A 20,628-nucleotide genomic window follows, 5' to 3' on the forward strand; every position below is an offset into this window, starting at 1 on the left:
GGATCGTTCTCCACTGATGTTCTGGCCACTTTAACTCTGTTTCTGTTGGTGCTGCTCAACCCTGCAGCATCCCGGGCTGTGCGCCCCACACCCGGCGTCCCAGCCCTCACTTCCAGGGCCGGCACGTCTCTGTCCTTTGTGTTTCCAACCCCGCCCGCCGCCAGCCGCCCCGCGCGGGCTCCCGGAGCTCCCCGTCTCAGTCTGGTGTCTCACGGGTGCTGACCGCGAGTCCGCCTGCTCCCCCGTGCAGGTGGCCCTCCAGCCGCCAGCCGCCCCGCGGACGCTCCCGGAGCTCCCGGTCTCAGCCTCGATCCAGTGAGCACACCGGAGCTCCGGAGCTCCGTGAGATGCTTGGTGGTGCACGCTCCCGGCTCACGGACTCAGTCTGCCGTTTCCAGAGTGCGGGTCCGCGGTCCGCCCGCTCCCCGGTGCAGGTGGCCCGCCAGCCGCCCTGCGCGCGCGCTCCTGGAGCTCGCGTTCTAAGTCTGTTGTCTCGCGGGTGCCGTCCGCGAGTCCGCCTGCTCCCCCGTGCAGGTGGCCCGCCAACCGCCAGCCGTCCCGCGTGCGCTCCCGGAGCTCCCTTCTCAGCCTGCTGTCTCAAGCGTGCGGGTCCGCGGTCTGTCCGCTCCCCCTTGCAGGTGGCTACCGCTTCCCGGCGCCCTGACACGGCGGCTCCCTCCCCCTTCTGTTTAGCTTCCGATATCTGTGCGCGGTTTCACGGCTCCCCGCTTCGTACCTCGATACTCAGCGCTGGAGATGTTCATTTGTAGAGATCCAGATGTGTCTTCCTGCGTCTCAGGCTGATTCCGTGGATATTCCTGCTGGTCTGGTACCTATCCAGCTCAACTCAGGGGACCGGCTGAAAAGGGGGTCCCCTACTCCTCCGCCATCTTTAATCCCCTCTCCAAACTATTTATTTTTAATTTGACCCTTTCATGTCACAGCTTGGGCAATGTGTAACTATAGCAGTGTCATTCTTTTATGTGTCTCTTTCATGGTGGAACGGATGGAAGGCTTTGCTTCTTTTCACCTAGATATGGGTAGTAATTTCCTCCCAGAGTCCTGCAGCACAAGCACAGTAGCACAGGAGGTGAGCACAACAGCAAAGCTACACTGGGTCTGCAGAATTAGGGGGAGAGGGCTACGAGGCTCTCCAGCCTGCACACAGTCTCCCTGCAACCCCCGCCCCCACCTTGAAGTTGACATGAGTGGTAGGAGTTGTTTTGTTTTCAGTTCGTCTAGAAATTTGAGACTTTTTCCTCATTTAAAAGAGTGATCTGCCCGCAAAGTACAAGTGTGGGGACCACTACAGCCTTCTTGGTCACTCTTATGTACCTTGCACAGCTCAGGAGGGTCCCTGGCCCTCTCTGTGTGGTGGGTCCTACCTACCACCCTGTCCTACCCTTGTTCTCTAGTGCTACTGCAGGCCTTTTACCTTATACACGACCCGCTGTATGTGGTAAAGTCTGAGGTACAGTGGACCATTAAACTGTCTTCAATGAAAGCCTGTGGAATAGGACAAAGATGATTTTTTTTTTCACAGTAGAATTAAATCTGCTCAGATAATTGCCATATCTGTTTTTCTTCTGCCTGGATGCAAAATCAAATTTCAGAATAAAGAAGGCTTGTAAAATGTATTTGGAAGCTTTCCTTCCTCTTCTCTTTTTTAGAATAGTTTGAGGAGAATAGGTATTAACTCTTCTTTAAATGTTAGGCAGAATTCACCTATGAATCCATATGGTCCCAGATTTTTATTTTTTGGTAGTTTTTTGATTACCAGTTCAATTTTGCTACTATTAATTTGTCTGTTTAGATTTTCTATTTCTTTTTTTTCTTTTTTTTTAAAGATTTTATTTATTTGACAGAGACAGAGACAGCCAGCGAGAGAGGGAACACAAGCAGGGGGAGTGGGAGAGGAAGAAGCAGGCTCATAGCAGAGGAGCCTGATGTGGGGCTCGATCCCGTAACGCCGGGATCACGCCCTGAGCCGAAGGCAGACACTTAACCGCTGTGCCACCCAGGCGCCCCTCTATTTCTTTTTTCTATAGAAAATCTTCCTATTTCTTCTTCAGTTTAAAAAGATTCTATGTTGCTACAAATTTATCTATTCCTTCTAGGTGGTCCAATTTGTTGGCATATAATTTTTTTATAGTATTCTCTATAATCCTTTGTATTTCTGTGGTGTCAGTTGTTACTTCTCCTTTCGTAGGTTTGGTTTTATTTATTTGGGTCCTTTCTTTTTCTCTTCATGAGCCTGGCTAAGGGTCTATCAATTTTGTTTATCTTGTTCAAAGAACCAGCTCTTGGTTTTAATTTTTTCTACTGTTTTTTTTAGTCTCTATGTCATTTATTTTTGCTGTGATCTTTATTATTTCCTTCCTTCTACTCCTCTTGGTCTTTGCTTGTTCTGCTTTTACTAGTTCCTTTAGGTATAAGGTTAGATGGTTTATTGGAACTTCTTGTTTTTTGAGGCAGGTCTGTATTGCTATATATTTCCCTCTTATGGTCATCTTTGCTGCATCCCATAGGTTTTGGACCACTGTATTTTCATTTTCATTTGTTTCCATGTACTTTCTGATTTCTTCTTTGATTGCTTTATTGACCCTTTGGTTGATCAGTATCAAGTTGTTTAGCTTCCACATGTTTGTGTTTTCTTCCAGTGTCTTTTTCCCCCCCAATAAATGGTTGGAAAATTGGACAGCCACATGCAGAAGGATGAAACTGGACCATAATCTTATATCATACACACAAATAAACTCAAAATGGATTAAAGACTTAAATGTGAGACCTGAAACCATAAAAATCCTGGAAGAGAACACAGGCAGTAATTTCTCTGCCATTGCAACATTTTTCTATATAGGTCTCCTGAGGCAAGGGAAACATTAGCAAAAAAACCCTATTGGGAGTATATCAAAATAAAAAGCTTCTGCACAGCAAAGGAAACAATCAACAAAACTAAAAGGCAACCTATGGAATGGAAGAATGAAGAAAACTCTTCGAATGCAAAATCAGCCTATGAATTGGATTCTGTGTCCACTGTAGCACAGAACCCCTGGGGTGGAAAGGCAAATCCTGCCCTCTGGTAGGTTATTCACCATGAAAAGCTAACCAAACTGTTTTCAGAGACATGTTTACAAACTGGGAGGCAAACTTAAATACCAGGGGAAAAGGATTTTGTCTGCAAAGATCCTCCAATACACTTTCCCACAATGGAGTCGTGCTGCACTTGGGAGCTAGGAGTCCTGTTTTCAGGCACTGAGCTTATGGAGAAAGGACTATGGGAAGTAAAGTATTCTCCAGCTCTATCCCAGAGGTCTGGAAAGGCTGTACCCAGTGGACAGGGTTTCACAACAGGTTGTACCTAGAGATGTTTCCAGGACACAGCAGACAGGGAGACTGTGGAGGTCAGGCAGCAGAGCCACAGCATGTACCCCTCTGTCTGCCAGCAGCATCCTCACCTCCATCCCACCTCTTTCCCCTGGAGGTCAGATGCGCATGCCTTCATCCTCCAAGCGGAGAGGAGGGGTGACCAGGTTTACTAATGGGGACCTAGGCCATTCCCCTCTCAACACCCAGAAGCTTTTGTGTCTAGAAGGAGGGTCAAGCAAGCCCTTCTGCTGGATAAAGTTCCACTAACACCAGTGGTTTTCAAATTCCTCTTTTTTAACACAGAAGTTATACGGAACTCTAGTACACAAAAGAGACTAAGATGGCGCTGCTCGGCCCAAAGGTGCGACAGATGCCCAGCAGCCTCCACTACTGAGGCCCTCTCTGTGGTCTGAGGCGGCTCCAAAAATGGGCTACAAGCCACAACCTGGCTTCACAGCTGCCCTGGTCCAGGCAATCACAGAGAAGGAAGGAACCTTCTGGAACTTCTAGTTTAAAAGTTCTTAACCTTCATTGTCCAGATTTAAAATGATGCTAGGCCTCACCCCGAGTGACCCCCAACCCCACTGTAGTGAGGTGGTTCAGGCACTGAAGCCCTCCATCCCCCACCCACCAGTGCATTCTGGTCCAAACCCCTCGAAGGAGGAAAGAGTGATCCAGAGAGGCAACTCTCTGATGGGCATTGCTTTAGAAAAGGCTTAATGAAAATCACTTTACCCATGGGAAGGGGCTGAGGGACTGAGGGAAGGGGCTAATTTCTTGGGACTTCCACCTGGGGCTGGGGGTACCGCCCATTGGAGGGGGGAGCTGGATACCTGAGGAGCAGGGCAGCAAGAGGTCCATGACCACTGAGTCGGCTCCTTTGGTGTAGACATTGATCTCATCGGTGAGTGGATGCCGGATCACCACTGACATCCTCTTGCGGATGGAGTCAAAGCCCAGTGTGTGCAGGAGCTCAAAGGTGAGCCTGCCCAGGTGGGGCAGCTCCACAGATACCTGGTCGTGCAGCCGGTCCACCAGCGCACAGTTGTAGGCCCGTGCGGCATACACAAGCGCGGCCTCGTCAGGGCTCTCTGCCTCATAGCGCAGCTCCCCTTCCTGCTCCTGCTCCAGCTCCAGCTTCTGCTCCGGGGCAGTGTGCGCCGGGGTCCAGCTGGCCGCCCCGCTGCTGTAGCCATTGCTGGCGATGGCCGGGGCTGGCTGGCCTAGCCTCTCCTCTAGCTTGAACAGTGTGCTGTCACCGGATAGGGTGGACAGAAAGTTGGACCCTGACTTGTGGGCGGTTTTGTTGGTGGTCAGGCTCCCGATGCTGCTGCAGCCTGAGGTAAGGCGGCTGGGTGAGAACCTCCGTAGGAAGTCCTCTATAGTCTTCACGGGGGACTTCACCTCAAATCTCACCCTCACCTGCAAGAGAAGCAGTTAGAAGACATAGGAGGTATATCCAAGAGGTCTTACTCAAATTGCCACGGGCACTCCCCCACTTCCCTAGTGGGGGCTCAGAGCATAGAGTTCCCATTTCCCAGATTTTGGGGCATATGCTAGAAACTGCAACTAGAGCCAGCATTTCTTCCTTGAGACCATTCTTTGGCCTCTTCCATTTCGCTTAAACAAAAATTAGCAATATACATTTTTTAAGAATGTGATCACTAGGTAGCAACACAGAGGCCCTGGACTGACCCAGGAAGTATGTGGCTAGTGGTACCTGCAGGCTTTGGGACTATCCCCTCTGCTAGCTGTCCTCACACTACAATGTCCCATTGATTTGCAGAAAAGGTTCAGAAGAGCATGCCTGTCACTATTGCCTGGCACAAAACCCAGCTTCCCCCCTCCCAATTACAAAAAGCATTTACAAAAGACCAGTTTATACAGTCCTTTGAATTATGTCCATATAAAATTTAAATAACATTCCCAAACCCAAAAGAACTTTTCTAAACAAATTAAATGCTTGGACAGGGGCGCCTGGGTGGCACAGCGGTTAAGCGTCTGCCTTCGGCTCAGGGCGTGATCCCGGCGTTACGGGATCGAGCCCCACATCAGGCTCCTCCTCAATGAGCCTGCTTCTTTCTCCCACTCCCCCTGCTTGTGTTCCCTCTCTCGCTGGCTGTCTCTATCTCTGTCAAATAAATAAAATAAAATCTTTGAAAAAAAATTAAATGCTTGGACAAATTCAGGATTCAAATCATTTAGCACATTTTTTGAAAGTCACAATAAATCACATATCTTCTAATAAGAAGAGAAAACAACAAAATGGCAGTTATATACATTTGCTAAAGTTCCAAAAAACTCAACGATGGAGCAATAGCAATACTTTATTTAAATGAGTACTGTTCACTAATGTTAGTATAATATACCTATTTTAACTTTCTGCTAGAAAATGGATTTAGAGCAAATGTTGCAACAACCAAACTCTGAATTATAGTTAGCCTTAAATTTTCATAATTTTCCCCATGTGACTGAAGTTGTAAATTACATAATAGCCTGCAGAAAAGTCAGGTATTTGGTAAAGCAGGGCACATGGGACCAATTTTCATAAAGGTGCTTCTTTGTTTCTATAATGACTTTAAATGTGCTACATATTCAAGGGGGGAGATTCAAGCAGCTACACTGGAGCTCCTGCTGGCTCCAAACACCCTGGAAGATAGCACTCACTAATATGTGGAAAGAGGAGTGCACCCAGAAACCTATGCACCTGCAGTCTGAGGGTGGGGGACTAAATATTCTGCTCCCTATGTGGAATGCACTGCATATGTGACCATCATCACATGCCTCAGTTATGCTGGGATCTCTCTCGCTTATTCAGTAGTTGCAACAATGCCTGGGTCTTAGATGGGTCTGACTAGAAACCAGACACTTCTCGAAGGATGCATGCCAGAAGGACTGAAAAAGGGTGGTGGAAGAACCCAAAGGCCAGATGAAGGATGCTGAGGCAGCTAAGAGGTAAACTGCTCCAGGAAGCAGCCCTTGCCTAAGGCAGATGGTGCAATCCTGTGGTCTCTGGGTGGTGGGACCTTGTTCACTCTGGATCCATCAGGCCCCCTCGGGCTTCTGTAGGCCAGTGTGGCAGAAGCAGGAGCATGGGGGCGGGGGGTTGTGTTACTGCCAGCTATGCTGCTGTGAAGAGAGCAGAGACCCTTTGTTTATTCCATATCACACACCAGTGGCTCCATCAGGGGAACCTGCTAAAAGGGTTGACTCAGGAGAGGGAAAGGAGTCTGGGAGAGTGGGGGTTGAGGGGCAGGTCTATGATATGCATCTAGCCCTAGAGCGCCTTCATTTTTATCCATTAAAGTTGCCTACCTGCATTATGCACATCTCTCCTTAGGTGCACGCCCCCAACACATCTCCCGGCCTACCTAGAGGACTTTCTAAGAACCACCGGGGTTAGGACCTATTTGCACATTACTCTCTTCAGACTGCATCTTATAATTATCCCAAGCAAAAATCAACTTGGGTATTGCTTTGTTCCCACCATCTTAAGTAACCTCTGATTGATTCTTGACCACTTCTCCTTGAAAGATAATGTTAAAGGCCCTTTTAACATCAAATACATTTATTATGTGCCGAGCTCTTCTCTGAGCCCTTCCTCTAAACCCTCACCACTGCTCCCATGTCTCAGATAATGTGTCTAAGACACAGGAGGGGAATGGCTTGTCCAAAGCCATGCAGCTGGTTGGTAAAATCAGGATTCAAGTCCAGGTGATTTGTCTGGGTCCTGAGCCTTGTCCTGTCCACTCTCTTGTGAGAATCTGGAACCCTGCAGCTCTGTGTGGATTGTGCAGGGCCGCCTCACTCCTGCCCCTGCCCACTCCAGGCCAGGCTGTTATATGCCCCACCCATCATGGGCTCGGAAGGTTTTCCTCTCCACTTGGCCCCAATCCCCTTACCTGTCCACTATAGCCTGGGGACGGCACCACAGAACCAAGGGGCTGGCCTGCCCTCCATAAAGCCTCCTGCTACATCCCCTTCAACCTGAGAGGTAGTGCTGAGGAGTCCTGCTGGAAAGGTTTGACTGACAACAGTGGGGCCACGCTGCAGGTCAAAGGCGTCAGCTTCACAGCGATACCCCAAAACTTGCCTTTTGTCGCGGCTGATCCGGGGATGTGACCACTACTGTGTTGCAGATGGTAAGCGCGATGAAGAAGTCGAACACGTCAGAGAGCTCTGGTGAGAGGTGGGCCAGTGGGTGTTCCTGGTGCCTTGCGATGGCCAGGCACCTGTCACATTCACTCACCTTCTCAAACAGCTTCGGATCGGGTGTAATGTCTTTCTCCTGGAAGAAAACAGAGACTGAGGGGTGAGTATAACCCAGTGAAAGCATCTTAGTGGTTGACTATTTAAGGCACCCTGATTTTATTATAAGCTGCAAAAACACCTTCATCTGACTCATGTCCATATGCCATTTTATAGTGATGAATAATGTATAACTGGTATAAGAATATATGACTTACATACGAAATGAAATGCACATGTTCTTATATATAACACACATGTTCTCGTTATAAAATAATACAGCTAAGAATATATATTATTATAACATATCTGACTCAGTAAGATTTGAAAAAGACAGAGAAGGGAAAATTTAACAAATGTGTATCATACCACTTCACAGTAAAACATACTTTTTTTTAAATATTTTATTTATTTATTTGACAGAGATAGAGACAGCCAGCGAGAGAGGGAACACAAGCAGGGGGAGTGGGAGAGGAAGAAGCAGTCTTCCAGCGGTGGAGCCTGATGTGGGGCTCGATCCCAGAACGCCAGGACCATGCCCTGAGCCTAAGGCAGACGCTTAATGACTGAGCTACCCAGGTGCCCCTAAAACATACTTTCTGAAACACACTTCTGAGTTTCCTTCCAGTCTTTTTTCTATACGTTTACATTTTACATCATCAAATATTTTACACAATTTCCTTTTCATATAAACCCAGAAGTGGAATTGCTGAATCATATGGTAGTTCTATTTTTAAGTTTTTGGGGAACCTCCATACTGTATTCCCTAGTGGCTGCACCCGTTTGCATTCCCACCATCAGACATGAGGGTTCCCTTTTCCCCACATCCTTGCCAATACTTCCTATCTCTTGGCTTTTTGATGACAGCCATTCTAAGAGGTGTGAAGTGATATATTTCATTATAGTTTTGATTTGCATCCCCACCTTAAATTTACACAATGTTATATGTCAATTATATCTCAATTTAAAAAGTTTATATATAAATTGGCAGTGTCCATTTTCCCCAAAACACTATATACAGTTGGTCCTTGAACAATGCAGGGATTGGGGTGCCAACCCCTGTGCAGGCAAAAAGTCTATATAACTTTTGATATTCCTAAAATTAGCCTACTACTGACTGGAAGCCTTACTGATAACATAAACAGCTAATAATATATTTTCTTTTTCATTTGTATTATATACTATATTCTTACAATTACGTAAGCTAGAGAAAAGACAATATTATTACGAAGAGGTGCCTGGGTGGCTCGGTTCATTAAGCATCTGCTTTCAGCTCAGGTCATAATCCCAGGGTCCTGGGATTGAATTCCATGTTGGGCTCCCTGCTCAGCAGGGAGCATGCTTCTCTCTCTCCCTCTGCCCCTCCTCCCCATTCGTGCTTTCTCTCGCTCTCTCCCTCTCTCAAAATAAATAAATAAATCTTTAACAAATTAAAGAAAGGAGATATTATTATGAAAATCATAAGGCAAATACAGTACCATAATTATTTTTAAAAATCTTCATGTAAGTTGCCCTGCACAGTTCAGACCTGTGTTGTTCCAGGGTCAACTGCAATCTGAACTTTTCCAGGCTTTTAAGGATCATTTGAAAATACTTTTAACAACTTCAAAACAGACATAAAACTATGATTCATTTGGCCATTTTTCTATCACTGAATACATTTTTTTTTTCACTGACAAACTGCTATGCGCAGAAAACTTTGGCTGAATCACTAAATTCCTAGGTCAGAAAGTTTGAATATTTCAAATACTCTTGGACCCGTATTGCTAAATCAATGTCAGGAAAGCTTGTTCCAACACAGTCCCCCTCCTGTCAAGCATGAGAGCCCTCCTTCCAGGTGCCCCCCTGTGTAAACCCACCAATCAGTGACCGTAAGGTAATGGCAGCCTCTACATGGGTTTCTAAGGACAGAAGAGAATGAGGCCACCACAGAATGATCAAAATGGATTCTCCCTCCCTGCTCTTAAAACATTTCAGAGTGAAAGGATTTTTTTAGAGATCGTCACTCACTCACTTCTGGAAATTTCCCTGCCTGACCAGAATGGTCCATAAATGTTTGGGGCAGCTGGCAAGGCAAGGGAGAAAGAAGTTTATTGGATTTGGACTCATCTAATTAAAACTTTTTTTTTTTTTCCCACTTGGCTTTGCTTTTTCACAGTTGTCATCTTGCCTGATGCTTTATTCATTTCATTTGGCAGGACAGACTTCCTCTCCAGCACCCATCTGGGTAGTTAACCGAGAGAGAATCCCCCATCCTTAGAGGCCAAGGCAAAGGGGCCATGTCAGAGTTTTAGAAAAGATAACACGGGTGCCGGAAGAAGGAGTTGGCCACAAAAGTTCTTATAACTGAGCAGAGCTAAACCCCCAGCAACAGCTTATTTGTACTGCTACGTGCAGATACTTTGGAGGAATGGAGGGAAGTAGCAGTGCCAGGAAAGGTGGTGCCGCCCCAGCACGGGCAGCTGCCATCCTCTGAGTGGGACTCACCATGGGGCTGCTGAAGGCCGTGTGCTTGGACAGCATGCTGGCCCGCTTGGCCTCGGCCCGGCTGCCTGTGCGCCGATGTGACTTGGTGCTCTGGCTCCTGTGCATGATGCGAACGCTCTGGTGGCTCCCAATGCTGCCACGCTGGGGCAGAGAGCCCCCTCTGGGCACTGCCTCTTCCTCTTCTGAGTCGGCCTCCTGGTACCTGGCCAGACGCTGGGCTGTGGACAGAGGGACATGGGGTGACACATCACAGGGAGGCCAGGAAAATGAAATTGATTCAGAGCACTCACCACCCTTGCTTTCTTAAAGGCAAGGCCACATTTAATGAGAGTTCCCACTGAGAGATGGAGGCATTCTCATTTTATCTGGACCTACAGTCAACCTGATCAGGATGACATTCTCAGCCCCACTGCACAGATGAGCACACTGAGTCACAGAGAACTTAAGGAACTTGCTAAGTACATAGGACTCAAGAGGGTGGAGATGACATCCAGGTCAAGGTGATGCCAAAGCTCAGGTCCAGTGCATTTTGGCACAGTGGCCATCCCACTCCACTAGTAGACAGAGATAGATTCACATACAGCCCCTCTATTCAGGTGGACCCTCTATTCAGGTGGACCCTCAGTGTGATGAATGGGGTTTGGGCAGCAGACAACAGGCACAAAGACAGGGCAGACAGTGAAGGCCTAGCCCACAGAGTAGCCTGGTTCCAGGCTTTGCCCTTTATCCTGGGGTCATGGGAACACCTGGTTCACTGAGGTTGTCAGGACAGATCACATGTTGAACATCTGCCCCGTAATCACACAGAAATAATGGTTCTCAGGCTGTGTTGATGGCGCTTTCCCATGGGGAATCCTTGTTCAGGACCAGGTAGGTGATAGGTACTGTCTGCATTTACCCTGTATGGATGAAGCTCTACCCAACAGGGAGGCTAACAGTCCTTGTGGGCTGCACAGGGTGGACAAATGCCACAAGGATACAGACCCAGCAGGCCAAAGTCCACTGAAGATGACCTTGACTGCACTGCTATGCTTGACTGCACTGCTATGCCCCTCAAAGGGGCACTGCACTGCCCAGCAGAAGTCTCTGTGGCCACGTGGCCACTCAGTGAATCCCTTGAAGTATATCTGCACTGCTTCTTGCTAATGGATGGCTCTGAACACATTTTTCTGGCTTTGCCCATTTAGTTCAGCTTATTTCATCACGGACAAGCAAGGAAACTATTCATGAGGATTACTCATTTAAAACGAGCAATTAGTAAGAACTTCAAGGGCAAGTCCAGTGCTGGGGGTGACCACAGGGTATCTTAACACAAGGTGGCCTGCCTGAGGGGCTAAGAAAGGCCCTCCAATCTGGGTATGCCTGTGGCATTGGTCTGTCCGGTGAGCCAGGCCTTACATTCAGCATCTTTCATTAGTAAGACTTTTCTTTAGGGATGAGAAAAATGGAGATAAGGAAAGGTAAGTCACTCATGGTCACGAGACCAAGTAATTGACAACAGCAGGATCCCACTCAGGGAGTTCCTCACCCCAGACGCAAATCTCCTCCTGCCCATCCCACCCACTCCTGGCTAATGGAAGTCCTAGTTTGGTGGTAAATGAATGGCAAGGAAGGACAAAGCCTGGACACAGTGCTGTCAAGCTTCTGGGCTTGTGCACTAAGAGCCTGGTGTCAACCAAGGTACAAGGTCGAAAGGTACACCAGCCTGTCCCACCTTCCTGCAGCAGCAGTTGGATGGTAGCCTATAAGCAGCAATTCCTCAGACCCCTGCCGATGTGACTGTGGTCTACAATGATGCAGCAGTTTCTGACCAGCAGTGGCCTGAGCGATGCCCTCAATGTCGCTGGGGAAGATGGAGGCAAGAAGCAGGTGAAGCCTCATTCTGGGCACACAGTGTCACCAGGACAAGAGGTCAGAGATGGCCAAACCCACTGTCTCGATATATGTGAACCAGGCTCATTGTACAAAGCCAAAGTCGTCTGAATTCATTTTACTAATGAGATCTGAGAGGTCAGGTCATGGGCGATAACAGCTGAAGTTGCTCTTGGCCTCAGGTGCATGTGAATGACTGATCACAGCATTTCTTTTCAGACATGCAGCAGAGAGGCCTGCTTGCTTTGGTCTTCACCAGAAAGGCTTTCCTGTGTCTTCTAGAGGCGATGCAATCCTTTGATTTCATGATAAGCATCTGACAACTGTTAAAATTTTTCTGTAATCTTAGCTGGGATTCTGCCCATGGAGCCTCAGGTCCAGCTTTCAAAGGCTGCTTCTGACCCAACTTCAGACCTGGGTCTCTGGCTCCTTTACAATTAGGCTAAGCTCTGCTTTCAGGCAAATGAGCTCCTTCAGCACAAGGATGAGGTGTTATGGAAGGGAAGAGTGCGAGGGGGACAGGTGGACAGTCACTGACCATTTATTTTGGGTGGCAAATAAAGCAATAAACGTAGTGGGTAAGTTCCTATGTATTCTTTTTTCTATGATTAATTTTATATAAAGGGCCTTAGTGGATATCATAATTCTTGGTTTCGTGAAACTCACAAAAATCCCATGCCTCTAACAGATCTTTCCTGCCATATCCCGCTGAAGAGCAGCTTCCTCATGATGCTCATGTACTGACTCCTGTTCTGTATTTGCTTCTGTTCCTGTGGCAAGACTTTCTTCATGTTCTCAGATGCTGTTACAGGAAGGAGAGGGAATCCTGGTTGTAGAGCTGATGTGCCTCTCAAAGGTACCATGGCTCCACAAACACTACTGTGGCACTGGGATCCTTCTCATGGTGCCCTCTCCTGGCTCAGGTGTGTGGATGGTTCTAGTCCTACCCTCTGGTTATGAAGTGGATAGCTCCCATATGGGTTCAGGGAGGACAGAGGCAGCAAAGGATAAGGAAAGGAGAGGTGAGGGGAGTAACCACCTGTAAAATTCAAATGGGAATGATATTTCTTTCTAGCTTCCACTAACATCATTTTCTAAGGAAAGAAAACAGCACGATCGCCCAATGCCCCTCTGAGACTTTCAACTAATAACAAGAAGACTGACAGGTGACAACAAACACATCTCTTCATTTCTTGGTGTGGCAAAGGGACTGGGTGCCTCAGAAGTGAGTTCCTCAAGAATGCCCTTCTTGGTTCTCTTGTCTGGCAGAAAATGAGTGTTTAAGCAGATGCCCACCACAGAGATACTGCAGTGAACAGGGTGCTGTCAGCAACATGGAATTCTTTCTATATTTGCTTCTATAAATGCTGTCATGCTTCAGTCTCCTGAGTTGCTCTAATAGCCTTTCTACATTTTATTCCCTCAAAAATCAGCAATCTCTGAAGCTTGTGTGTATGTGTGTGTGTTTGTGTGTGCATGTATGTGCACATAGGCACATGTGAATAGGCACGTGTGCATGCAGCTTTGACATAGTTCTCTGTCCAGCCCAGACTGGGAGTCCCCACCCCCAGACTCACCATTTGCATCATGGGAATACTCTATGCCAGACACAGTGCATCTTCGGAAAACCATCTTATTCTCAGTTAAAGTGCCAGTTTTATCTGAGAAGATATACTGTATCTGCCCTAAGTCTTCCGTGATGTTCAGAGCTCGACACTGTAGCTGCGAGTCCGTTTCTTCGTCATACAACTCTATATCCTGATTAATGAAATACACTTGGCATACTTTAACAATTTCAATGGAAACATACAAGGAAATTGGGATCAAAACCTGGAAGACATAAGGCATACACATGAACAATTATGAGGACGAGGGAGCAGCAATAGTAGTCCAAACTATTCAAATGACAAATGACTACAACCACAAGTAAGCAGGGACTATACTGTACCTTTAAGAGCTTAACCAGGTTGGTTTAGAGTCAGTATTGGAAAAGTACTATGATATTGGCAAAGAGTTTAAACTAGGAGAGCCTATGGTGTCACTGCAGAGCAGAAATCCACTATCATGTCTGGAAGAATGGTAACCATGGCTTGGATAGAAGCAAGCATTTTCGTATTACTAAGTTGTGCTTGAGAGAAGCTAGGAAAGGAAAGAGGAGAGAGAAAAAGAAAAAAACACACGGCACAGTCAGAGTCCTCATAAGCAAAGTCACCTCGCACCACAGCAGCACCTGGCCCCCAGGCTCTCCCAGCAACAAGAGCTGCCCATCCCAAGGACACAACCCCACAGTTCGGAAGAGACAGTCTTTCCAGAGGCTGGTTGTGTTGAAGGACAATTTCTGGGATCTTACACAATACAGAGCAAAGGGAAGAGGACTTTGAGGAGAATATTCACAGTTCTACTTTGACAATTTAAGAATAATCTTCATGAAGTCAATGTTTAATTTGGGGGGGTGGATAACAGTATTGAACTGATGTTCATGGGCTCAGAATACCACATCCAGACAGACTAACTGGGTTCTCTTGGTAACTTAATGTGCATGCAACACCTACGACAGTACCACACTTACTGTAGGTACTACTACTACTACAGAGCTAGCCCGAAATTTGCATTCACAAAAAAGACTAATTTGGAGAGTTCCTGCTGTATGAAACACACGTGATAAAACAGCAGAGCTCTCCTTGGAGACAAAGTTGTAGGCAAAGTTGAAGCACAGGTCCTCTTTCACTTTGTGTTCCTAAGATGACACTCACTGCCCCTTCTCAGATTCTCAGTTAGTGCTGGGGAGTTGTTCATAAGGCATGTGAACTATAATACTAACAGTAATAGTAATAAAAAATAATAAAAACCAATACTGCAAAATGCAATGTGATATCCTGAGTTGAATCCTGGAACAGACAAAGCACATTAGCACAAAGACTAGTAGAATCCAAAAAAAATCTAGAATTTAGTTCATGGCAAAGTATCAAAGTTGGTTTTGACAACGTACCATAATAATATAATATGTTCACATAGGGACTCTGGGTAAGGGACATATGGGGACTCTCTGTACTATTTTTTGCAACTTGTCTGTAAATCTTAAAATTATCCCAAAATAAAATTTAGGGTTTTTATTTTTAAAGAAGCAATTGAACGGGAAAAACAAAACAAAACAAAAAACCCAAACACAATGATCCAAAAACCAACCCCGCAAGGTGTAAGAATCTTAGGAACAGCAAAGGAGAATGAAAAGCACCCAAAAAAGACCCTATAGATAAATTAGGTGGAAAAGTAAGCAGTAGCACATTAGGCAGGTATATTTGTGGTCCTCCCAGATGCAGAATTTATAGGACATTCTTAGCAGAGTATGATGACTAAGTTCTTACCAGAAAAGTAAAGCAATTATCGTACGGTACTTAGTACTGTTACCTGCAGAACTATTATCATTGTCAAAAACGAGTAAACTGCAGCTGTGACTGGGGATAAAGAGCTGCCGTCAGACTCAGGGACATCAAATAACGATTTCTTCTCTTGATACCGCCGTACCCACAGTCCGTGTCCTACAGCAATGTTCAAAAAGAAACATCATTCATCCAATGGGAAAATAAGACACTGATAGTGCAAATTAAAGCAAAACCATAAGACTATGGACACAGGCACATTGGGTCTCATTAGCCTGCCTTGCCACGTAAGAAAGCAAAAGTGCATGGCAGGTACTGTTGGCACCCACGATCAGACTGCTGCAAGGCACTGGTTCTTGGACTCTTCCTCACATCAGGCATTTCCCATTGTTGGCACTGAAAAGCACACCGGTCATGAGGCAGAAATTGGGTATGTGCTGGTAGCTACTAATGGGAAATCCCCAAAAAAGAATTTCCCAGTGTGTACCTCACAAAATACCAGTCTCGTCAGTAGGCCCTGGATACTGCCCATTATCGACCCTGCTACAGATTCAAACTGCACATGTCATGGACTCTCAGATGCCAATGGCAGTGCACATTATTTTATCAACTGTGTCCCACACCTGATAATAGAAGCCCTTTTCATGTCCCATACACCTATGTCTTTCACCAGTGAGCTCCAAGACCACGTCACACCCATCTGCTTCATGATGGTAGCTGGACAGGGGATGTGGTGAAGACCATTTACCCAGAGGCTCAACACAGTTCCCTGAAAGGCATTCCCACAGCAGCATGCCAGGTCTGGAGGCCATCAAAGGCTGGAGAGCACCAGAGCCCATGTGCAATCTAACTGCTAATCCCTTCTTAGGACCCAAATACTTTTTTTTTTTTCCTTTTCTCATGGAGCCCTTATTAGAGCATTTGTGCTTCTCCTGCTATGTTATTCTAAGTTTATCACCAGGTTAGTAATACTTTTGCTGGAATCATTATTACTGGTGTGATTAAGCCATTCTTCTATCCAAGAAGTTGCAAATTAACATTGAAAGTTGAAAAATAACATTATTTTGTCAAGCTCATTCATCTAGGCATCTCTAACATGGCCTGTGCTGATGCAAGCAGCCCTTGAGACTAAGTGCATGACAAATGAGTGTTTTAACTTCAGAGTGCTGGGTCAGAATGAGTCGTCGGCAGCCCACTGGGCTCACCTGGAGGCTGTCCAGCAGTGCCCTCTTATTCGTGGCCCATGAAGGAGACTTACCGACCGCAGAAAACAGAGACATACAAACGAGGAGGAGGACACACCAGAGCACATCGCAGTTCATCTGCCTCTCAAGCTGGCTGCGCTTGTAACGGGGCCCGCTGTTGTTCAGCAGAGCCTTGGTTTCATGTCCTGTACGGGCGGGGAGCAGGAGAAGCGTGGTAAATCGATGCCCAATAGCAGAGCGACGATGCACCCCAACGCATGGACTGAAGTACAGTGCTGCCATCCAATCATGCTTACAGGATAAGCTCAGTCAAAAATGTAGGGTATGAGATGAATCCCAAATACGTAACAACCATGGAGAAACAATGGAAAGAAATAAGCGAAAGTGCTGAGAGAGAACAGTTTTGGTTGAGATTCTATTAGAAATTTTGCTTCTTTCTGTTTTCCGGGTTCTCTAAATTTTTACAATGGCTATGTGCTATTATAATCAGAAAAGAAAAAAAAAAAAGAACAAGGAGCAACGTTCAAGGACACACAGCACCAGTGGCAAGCCAGCAGTGTCACAGACGGCGTGTGCCACGGCCATGCCTACCTGCATAGATGACGATGCCGACAACAGCTTCCGTGTTTCTGATGGTACATCCTCGCAGCAGCAGGTTTTCTTTATACAGTCCGGCCTTTTTCCCATTGTTGTGTATGCTGTCGAGGAAAAGGTGGCACGCATCATGTGGGTGCTTATGTGTACCCTGTGTCTCAAGGAGCACTGCCTTGTGGAAGGAAGGCCTGGAATGCTGGGAAGGAGAACAGGGAACTCCAGGAGTGGGTGGCTTGTCTCCGTGGATCTCTACAATGGCTGAGAGGGGGCTGGTGCTCACTAGTAACTGGGCTTCTAGAAGTATCTCAACAGCCTGATGTTTGTTTATTTTGTCCGTGGGCTTTTGAAGTAGTAAGATGGATAGGTCTGTGCCCCCAGTTCCTGACACAGGCTCCTAAAATCCCTGGTACATAGGGGTGCTAGCAGGATCTTTTGTTCTAGTGCTTAGTCTTTGAGCCCCGTTCCCAGCATGGGACTCCTAAAACTCTTGTAATTTCCCAAGTGATAAGAGCACCAGGAGCATCCCTGAACCCAGTTTTTCCTGACATTAGGATACTAAATCCTTTTTAATTTCCTAGGTGATAGTATCTTTCGTTCTTATGAAGCCACTCTGGGTGGGCTCCTGGATAGGGTTTAGTCACCAGAAAAACCAAGCCATGACTAGAAACATAGGGTTTTCAGCCTCACGTTTCATTCTCTAGAGAGTGCAGAGGGGCTGGAACTTAAGTGAAAAATTGATCGTGCCTATGTGATGAAGCCTCCATAAAATCCCAATAATATGGGGTTCAGAGAACTTCTGGGGTAGTGAACACACAGAGGTGCTGGAAGAGTGGTATGCTCAGAGAGGGCACAGAAGCTCTGCACCCCTTCCCACATTCCTTGCTCATGCATCTTTTCCATCTGGCTCATCACCTACATCCTTTATCATATTGTTTTATAATAAACTGGTAAACAGTAGGCAAATTGTTTCCTGAGTTCTGTGAGATGCTCTAGCAAATTAATTGAACCTGAAAAGGGGATTGTGGGAACCTCTGACTTACAGCATATCAGTCAGGAGGACAGGTGACAGCCTGAACTTGTAGTTGGTACTTGAAGTGAGGAAGTCTTGTGGGACTGAGCCTTAACCTCAGGATCTGACACTGTATCCAGGGAGTATCAGAATTGAGTTAAATTACAGGACACCCAGCTGGTGTCACAGAATTGCTTGATATGTAGGAAAAACCCACATGTACGAATTGGTGTCAGCATCACAGGCTTGTTTTCATCATAGGGACAAACCACAGCTAGAGAGGGCAGACCTGGGAACTGTGAGGCTGAGGAAGAAGTTGGCCAGGGAAGGTTGCTACGTGGTCTCATGTCCATTTCCTGTTTATGACAGAGAACACTGATCCTCATCAGTACCTTGTGTTGTCACAAATATACAAAGTTTTCTTTTTAAGTTTTTATTTAAATTCCAGTTAACATACAGCATAATAATAGTTTCAGGTGTACAATATAGTGATTCAGCACTTCCATACATCACCCGGTGCTCAGCACAAGTGAACTCCTAATTCTCATCACCTATTTAACTCATTCCCTTTCCAACCTCCCCTCTGGTAACCATCAGTCTGTTCCTACATTTAAGAGTCTATTTCTTGGTTTGCCTGTCTCTTTCTTTCTTCCCCCATGATAATTTTTTTGTTTCTTTTTTTTTTTTTAAAGATTTTTATTTATTTATTCGACAGAGATAGAGACAGCCAGCGAGAGAGGGAACACAAGCAGGGGGAGAGGGAGAGGGAGAGGAAGAAGCAGGCTCATAGCAGAGGAGCCTGACGTGGGGCTCGATCCCGTAACGCCGGGATCACGCCCTGAGCCGAAGGCAGACGCTTAACCGCTGTGCCACCCAGGCGCCCCTAATTTTTTTGTTTCTTAAGTTCCATGCATGAGTCAAATCATATGGTATTTGTTTTCCTCTGACTGACTTATTTCACTTAGCTTAATACACTCTAGCTCCATCCACATAACTGCAAATGGCAAGATTTCATTTTTTATGGCTGAGTAATATTCCATTTATATTACTTATATATATATTTCTTTGTTCATCAATTGATGGACATTTGGGCTCTTTTCATTATTTGGCATTTGTAGATAATGCTGCTATAAACATTGGGTGCATGTATCTCTTTGACTTAATATTTTTGTATTCTTTGAGTAAATACCTAGTAGTACAATTGTTGGATCCTAGGGTAGTTCTATTTTTAACTTTTTGAGGAACTTCCATACTGTTCTCAAGAGTGGCTACAATAGTTTGCATTCCCACCAACAGTGTAAGAGGGTTCTCCTTTCCCCACATCCTCACCAACACCTGTTGTTCCTTGTGTTGTTAATTTTAGCCATTCTGACAGGTGTGAGGTGATATCTCATTGCAGTTTTAATTTGCATTTCCCTGATGATGAGAGATTTGAGCATATTTTCATGTGTTTGTCAGTCATCTGCATGTCTTCTTTGGAAAAATGTCAAGTTGTGTCTTCTGGCCAACTTTTAATTGGATTATTGGTTTTTGGGGTGTTGATTTTGATAAGTTCTTCAGAGATTTTGGATATTAACCCTTTATCAGATATGTCATTCGCAAATATCTTCTCCCATTCTATAGGCTGTCTTTTAGTTTTGTTGATTGTTACCTTTGCTGTGCAGAAGCTTTTTATCTTGATGAAGTCCCAATAGTTCATTTTTGGTTTTGTTTCCCTTGCCTTGGGAGACATATCTAGTAAGAAGTTGTTACAGCTGATGCCAAAGAGGTTACTGCCTGTGTTCTCCTCTAGGATTTTAATGGTTTCCTGTCTGACATTTAGGTCTTTAATCCATTTCAAATTTATTTTTTGTGTACGGTGTAAGAAAGTGGCCCAGTTTCATTCTTCTGCACGTTGCTGTCTAGTTTTCTTAACACAATTTGTTGAAGAAATTGTCTTTTTTCCATTGGATATTCTTTCTTGCTTTGTCAAAGATTAGTTGACCATAGAGTTGTGGGTCCAATTCTAGGTGTTCTATTCTGTTCCACTGACCTATGTCTGTTTTTGTGCTAGTACCATACTATCTTGATCACTACAGCTTTGTAATATAACTTGAAGTCTGTAATTGTGATGCCTCCAGGTTTACTTCTGTTTTTCAAGATTGCTTTGGTTATTTGGGATCTTTTGTGTCCCATAAGATTTTAGGACTGTTTGATCTAGCTCTGTTTAAAAACTGTTGTTGGTATTTTGATAGGGATTGCATTAAATGTGTAGACTGCTTTTGGTAATACAGACATTTTGCAATGTTTGTTCTTCCAATCCATGAGCATGGAATGCTCTTCCATTTCTTTGTGTCCTCTTCAATTTCTTTCATCAGTGTTTTGTAGTTTTCAGAGTATAGGTCTTTTATCTCTTTGGCTAAGTTTATTCCTAGGTACCTTATTCTTTTGGGTGCAATTGTAAATGGGACTGATTTCTTATTTT

At 45.5% G+C, this 20,628-nt stretch overlaps 1 protein-coding gene across 1 annotated transcript in view; it reads right to left on the minus strand.

The window, feature by feature from the left end:
* ATP10A (ATPase phospholipid transporting 10A (putative)) overlaps positions 1–20,628 on the minus strand; it is a 192,718-nt gene that overhangs the window by 36,518 nt on the left and 135,572 nt on the right. The window contains exons 5-11 of the mRNA XM_034668907.1: positions 17,153–17,259; positions 16,615–16,746; positions 15,385–15,515; positions 13,554–13,806; positions 10,105–10,322; positions 7,463–7,657; positions 4,203–4,791 (exon numbers count right to left, since the gene is read on the minus strand). Of these exons, the coding sequence (XP_034524798.1) occupies positions 4,203–4,791; positions 7,463–7,657; positions 10,105–10,322; positions 13,554–13,806; positions 15,385–15,515; positions 16,615–16,746; positions 17,153–17,259 (1,625 nt within the window). The remainder of the gene's footprint in view (positions 1–4,202; positions 4,792–7,462; positions 7,658–10,104; positions 10,323–13,553; positions 13,807–15,384; positions 15,516–16,614; positions 16,747–17,152; positions 17,260–20,628) is intronic.

This window comes from Ailuropoda melanoleuca, chromosome 9 (genome assembly GCF_002007445.2).
Source record: "Ailuropoda melanoleuca isolate Jingjing chromosome 9, ASM200744v2, whole genome shotgun sequence".
Taxonomy (NCBI): Eukaryota; Metazoa; Chordata; class Mammalia; order Carnivora; family Ursidae; genus Ailuropoda; species Ailuropoda melanoleuca.